Below are 6,000 nucleotides of genomic sequence, written 5' to 3' on the forward strand. Positions count from 1 at the left end.
TAATGACTTTCAATCGCAATCATTTTGTCACATAAGCAGTTTGTCTGCCACATCAAAAATGTCAATGCTGTTTTCTCCAGCAGCTGGAATGTGTTAACTGAAGCCTTAGCAACTCTTAGCGGCCACCAGGACTAATACAGTATTATATTATAAGCTATTTATTTGTTTAAATAATCATCTGAGAAAAAAAAAATCTTCTGTCAGGCGCAGTTAAAGTAAAAACTGCCTGGGGCAATATACGCTGTGTCATTACTCCAACATTATCTTCATAACTTACGAAATAAAAAGTTAACCCCTCAGAAAAATTAACTTTCCTTTCTTGTCAACATGAGCGCGGCGTGTAAGACTGATTATTACTGAACGTAGACCGATCCTCGCAAAAGACTTTTAAAAATGCCGAGTTGAAATAAAATGCTGCGTCAGCTCAACCAATCGGCATGTTCAGCGCCCAAGTCCCGCCCTCGAAAGTTCCTGAACTTTGAAAAAGTACTACCTTGCGAGCAGGGCCGTTTGGAGAGGGAAATATTTACCCGGAACTTCATTTAGACCCTGGTTCCTGCGGTCTAAACACACGAAGTACCACCCAAAGTTCCTGGTTCCTGGGTAAAGTTCCTGTGGTGGAAACGCGGCTATACACTTCCTTTAATTTGTTTGAATAGCTATCATAGTTGAATTGATCTCTCTCAAGAGTTTAATTTATCACATGACACTGTTTACAAGCTGTTGTATTGACATATTTCACGGTTGAGACACTAGTTGGGAGATTGAGAGACAAAATTATTTAATATCAAAATTCCTATTCATATCAAACGTAACAAAATATAAAGCTTATTGCCATTTAGTGGATGGGAGGCTACACATTAGTTTGTATAGACGTCTATAGTTATAGACTATATAAACTTATATAGTTTATAAGATTTGTTCATGCATCAATTGTTGATTCGAGACTGTTGTTGTTTGTTCACAGGGACCGTGTAGTGGCCGTCTTCGTCCAGGGACCTGCCTGGCAGTTTAAGGGGTGGCCATGGCTGCTGCCTGATGGATCTCCTGTTGATATATTTGCCAAAAGTGGGTTTGGTCTGAGAAAATGCAACACATTATTTACAATCAGGGTTTCCACACTTATTGAAAGTACTTGACGTCACACATATGGACTCAATGACCGTAAAGAGTATGAAAACAAACACAGGTCGTCGTGTGTCAAGGATGCTCATTATTGAGCTACATAAAAAGTTGTTCATCAAAGTATGCAAAAAGTAGTGTGTAAGTGCAGCTTTGGATGTGTCTGACAGCGAGTTTACTGGAATGATTTGTTTTTACGCAGTTTTATTTTTAACATCAAGGCAAGTCATGCATAATAGTTGCGTCGCGTCCAGTGAATCTGCTATATGCAATGGTCTATATACGTAGTATATGCCGATATGTACAGCTGCAATATTTCGATAATTTCAATATATATCGTTCAGCCCTAGTGTACGGGAAAAGTTCATTTTAGTATTGTGTATTTACCATGGTAACTGTAGTTTTTGTAACCTTTAAAGCGTTGTTTATAGAGGTCACTGGGGAAACCATTATGAGTAATTAAAAAAATTAAAGTCCTGGAAAATTTTTGAAAATACACATACATAGATACATGTTTTAATTTATTTTGTGCAAGAAAAAAATTCCATATTCTCTCCGGTCCGCTAATGTGTTATTTCACCAGCACTTCGTGGCCTGTGCATACTAGCTTGCTTGATTTACTTTAAGTGTTTTGCTCGCAAGGTACTTTGTGTTTTATGTTGCCATGCCGTTCTCACACGCTCCAAACTACTGCGATGAAAGCTGAAAGTTTTATGTGCTTACGCCAAAGCAGAACTACACCAAATAGAACACCAGATCTCTGTCATATGGCCACAAATAAATGCTAAAAAAAACCTTTTTTGCATAGTTTTGTTTAACACATGAAAACTAACAATCTATATTACCAGGTTACTCGATGTAAACTTGCTTGAAATGTTCCCTCTTTAATTCCTTGAATTTGAGGGTAATGGACATGAAATGTCCTTGAATTTAATGTTAACCAAGGTGTGGGAGCCCTGCAATATATTTCTGCTGTTCCTTAAGCTCCATCTACTACTACTACTAATAATAATAATAATAATAATACATTTTATTTGTATTGCACTTTACATTTGGAACAAATCTCAAAGTGCTACAGTTAAGATCATAAAAAAAAAGATTAAATACTGATAGATTTAATCATTCAAAGTCTTAAGTTCTCCTAAAAAGAAATGTTTTTAGTCCTTTTTTAAAAGTCTCAAGAGCTTGAGGTTGATCTACTGCCAGAGATTGAATTTGCATTTTCATTCTGGGCACCTGCTGGTTTTGTTCAGACCAATTCAACAGTTGATCTATATTTTTAGACAGCTTGCATGCAGTGCTTTTAAAAAATTTAGAATAATAAGGCGTCTATATAATTATATCCAATCATATTAAAATTAATATAGGCATAAGGGGCTGGGTATTGTTAAGAATCTTTGGTGCCAGTTTTGATACCGGTTCCTAACTATACTTTTTTCGATACCAAATGCAACCAACTAGCAGCACAAGCTAACATGCATAACGTGGTAGTCAACGTTATGGGGATGCCTTCGTTTTAAGTAGTGAAATTGCCCTTATCGCTCTTCTCACTCGCTGGCCTGCACTCGCACTTGCCGCACGCTTGCGTCATTCACGATGCAACTTTTTGTTTAGAAGAAGAACAGAAGAAAAGCGCTTTCACTAAGAGACTGCCTAATAGATTTATAATTCATTCAGCGCAGCGATTTTCACTTGACTGCACTGCACGTATCAGACGATTATTACGGAGGCAGCTGACTTTGATGGAGGAATTTACAGCTTCACTCGCAGACTACAATTCATGTTCATCCATAAGGTGATAACCAAGACCGTTATAAACCTAAACATATACTTGATTTAATCGCAAAGGTTATCCAAGTAGTAGTAATTTGGTGTTTGCTATCGTAATGAGTCTTAATGACATTAGCGCACAGTTCCGTGCTTTTGTGCGGTTAGCGCTCACACTGCATTCAAACCTCGCTCTGGCTCACCTCTTCCAAGCGGGCCAGGGCCGGCCAAACGATCCGCGTCAGGGCACGGAACGGAGCGCACACACTTGTCAAACGAACCATGATTTGAGACTCAAACAAGCTCGGGCACAGTTCAGAGCGCCTGTAGTGTGAGTACACTGCCGCCTTTGGTTGCAATACTCTTATAGCATATGTTGCACTTTGCTGACACGGCATCCACTTTTCTAAATTGTAGCCACACTTTAGACCTCTTTGGCATTTTAAAACGACGCGGTAGAACACATGAGAAAAAACAACTACACTCGTATTGTGTGACTGCGAGTATCTTCAGAAAACCTCCCCGTCACATGGTGGTGGACAGCCAATCACCTGTGCTTACATGCAAGTAGGTTACAGGCTCACAGAGACACAGCCGTTTGGCTTTTAAAACTGAAATGTGGCACCTAAAGATAATTTTTGCGATACTCACAATATCAGAGTTTTTGTTCGATACCATAAAAGTAACGTTGTTCTGTGTCATGTTATCATGTTATCTTTTCTTAAGTTGGTTAAAGACTGAAATGTGAGGTTTTTATAAATCATAGTTTTATTTGAAATTGTATGATTTTACCATAAACACTAAACTTCCTCCAATATGGTATTCATTTGATTTGTGCCAGTCTTAATTTGATATTTTAAAACCCTGCAGTGGCCATGTACTGGTGATTTAATAAATATTTTAAATGTTTGTATATACTTTTTTTTTAAATCAAATTATGAATCATAAAAAAGGAAAACTAAAACCAGTGTGAAATGTGTTTAAAAGCAGGAATAAGAGCACTCCAAACTGCATCTCTTATTCAAATTCTATATTGCCCTTAAATGTAATTTTAGTATTTAGTGTATGCCTTAACATTACTACAGTCATGATTGACCCTAGCAAATCCCCCTTTTATTATCTTTATTGTGCTTGATATGAAATAAAAGGTACTTCAGAAAGTCCTTGAAAATGGCGTTCATGAAAGAGTGAACCCTATACAATACACCCCATTGGTTATGTAGAAAGAGTGTTTTACGTCATGCTTTTGTTTTAGTCCGAGCCTTTCACCTGAAGTACGATGAGGCACGAATGGACCCGAACGTACAGAAGTGGGACGTTACTGTGCTCGAGCTGAGCCACCACAAACGACACTTGGACCGGCCCGTCTTCCTCCGCTTCTGGGAAACACTGGACAGGTAAGGATTTCACCTATGTGAAAAATCTATGTCACCCTTTCACCTATGTTTAGCATTGCACACACTGGACAGGAATGGCTTCTGCTCTGAGTGCTCACTGTGTTCATACATGCACTACCAACATGTATTCATATTTTTGCTACATAAACTCCTTGGCAAAAAAAAAACAACGCCTAGTTTTCGTCTCACTATTATGCCATTGTGACAGATCTTAGCTTGGACTAAAGCGTAATTTGAGTTCTGATGTATTTATAGGACAATGACCTTTTATGTCAAAAGAACAAGGATTTGATTTCTCAATTCATAACCCCTGAAAAATGTCCACATCAAATTATATGGGGCGCAATTATTACTTGGGGCGGCAGTGGCTCAGTGGTTCATGTAGATTGTCTACAAACCGAAAGGTTGGTGGTTCGATCCCCGGTTCCACCTGACCAAGTGTCGAAGTGTCCATGAGCAAGACACCTAACCCCAGCATGCTCCCGATGAGCTGGATGGCGCCTTGCATGGCTGACATCGCCGTCGGTGTATGAATGGGTGAATGTGAGGCAAAAATGTAAAGCGCTTTGGATAAAGGCGCTATATAAATGCAGTCCATTTACCATATGCTGGCCATCTTTTATTGTTGCTTAGTGTCTTTTGAAGTGTATTGTGGTGAAAACCTTTCTCATTTGATTTCAGTTCAACAGTTTTATCATTAATCTATTTTTAGATTATCTGGCTAATTAAATACTTGAGAAATGAAACTTCAATAATACAATAGAATTATAAAGCTTATCCCTATATCTTCCCCACAGATACATGGTCAAACACAAGTCCCATCTGAGGTTTTGAGACCGCTGGCCATTCCCCTGCCAGCTTATCGAGGCCGTTGAGATCTTCCCTCCCTCCAGAGACCTGTCAAGATGGACTACTAGACTCCCGTTCTCCTCTGCCCTCCTGAAAGCATTTTGGATTTCAATCTGCTTCACTTTCTGCTGACACCAGTATGATTTGATGTCTCTCCCTCCACCCGTAGATGAACAGGTCAGGGTGGGCGAGAGGAAATGTGGATGTTTGGGTTGGTCCTTGTCATGTTTTCTCAGTAGATTTGTATTTTTCAATTGTAAAGCAGTTGGTAATCAAGGCAGATTCAACAAAGAGATGTTTTTTTTTCTTTTTTTTTTGCTTGTTTTTTCTCCTCTTAATATTTTTTGTAAAAACATGAGCTGGATAATGAAGAACCATTAAAAATGGTGACTCGCTGATGTGAATAAAATGACTGCTAAAGCTCTTTGTAATAATCGATTCACTTTGTTCCTTTCTTTTTTCTGCCTTCTGTTCTATGAAGCGTAGAGTAGTGCATTGACGTTCACTGCACAAATGCAAACGGTAAATATTAGTCAGACTAGATAAGGGCCTTGTGGTTTAGGGCGAGACGCCCTTGTTTAAAACCAACAAGACCGCAGGCATACATGTCCAGAATGCTAAGGTTATATCAAATCTGTACTTCAGGTTGTTCATGGTCATTATGCTCTGTAAATCTGCAGAATATTGGAAAATTTGTTCAAGGTTTACCCAGAATCTCAAGTACTGCTTGCATCTAATTGCTATTTTTGAAATGGAAAATGCAGTTGCTTCCATACGGCGAAGTCAGTTATCTGCAAGGGTACACTTTTTTTTTTTTACCTTTTTTTTTTTTGATGGTTGGTTGGTTTTTGTATAAATGCATTTG

At 38.5% G+C, this 6,000-nt stretch overlaps 1 protein-coding gene across 1 annotated transcript in view; it reads left to right on the forward strand.

Annotated features, from left to right (window-relative positions):
- The window catches only part of cdc73 (cell division cycle 73, Paf1/RNA polymerase II complex component, homolog (S. cerevisiae)), a 48,232-nt gene extending 42,232 nt beyond the window's left edge, over window positions 1-6,000 (forward strand). The window contains exons 15-17 of the mRNA XM_067454115.1: window positions 968-1,068; window positions 4,145-4,286; window positions 5,084-6,000. Coding sequence (XP_067310216.1) covers window positions 968-1,068; window positions 4,145-4,286; window positions 5,084-5,120 — 280 coding nt within the window. The 3' untranslated portion in view covers window positions 5,121-6,000. The remainder of the gene's footprint in view (window positions 1-967; window positions 1,069-4,144; window positions 4,287-5,083) is intronic.

This window comes from Pseudorasbora parva, chromosome 9 (genome assembly GCF_024679245.1).
Source record: "Pseudorasbora parva isolate DD20220531a chromosome 9, ASM2467924v1, whole genome shotgun sequence".
In the NCBI taxonomy this organism is placed as follows: Eukaryota; Metazoa; Chordata; class Actinopteri; order Cypriniformes; family Gobionidae; genus Pseudorasbora; species Pseudorasbora parva.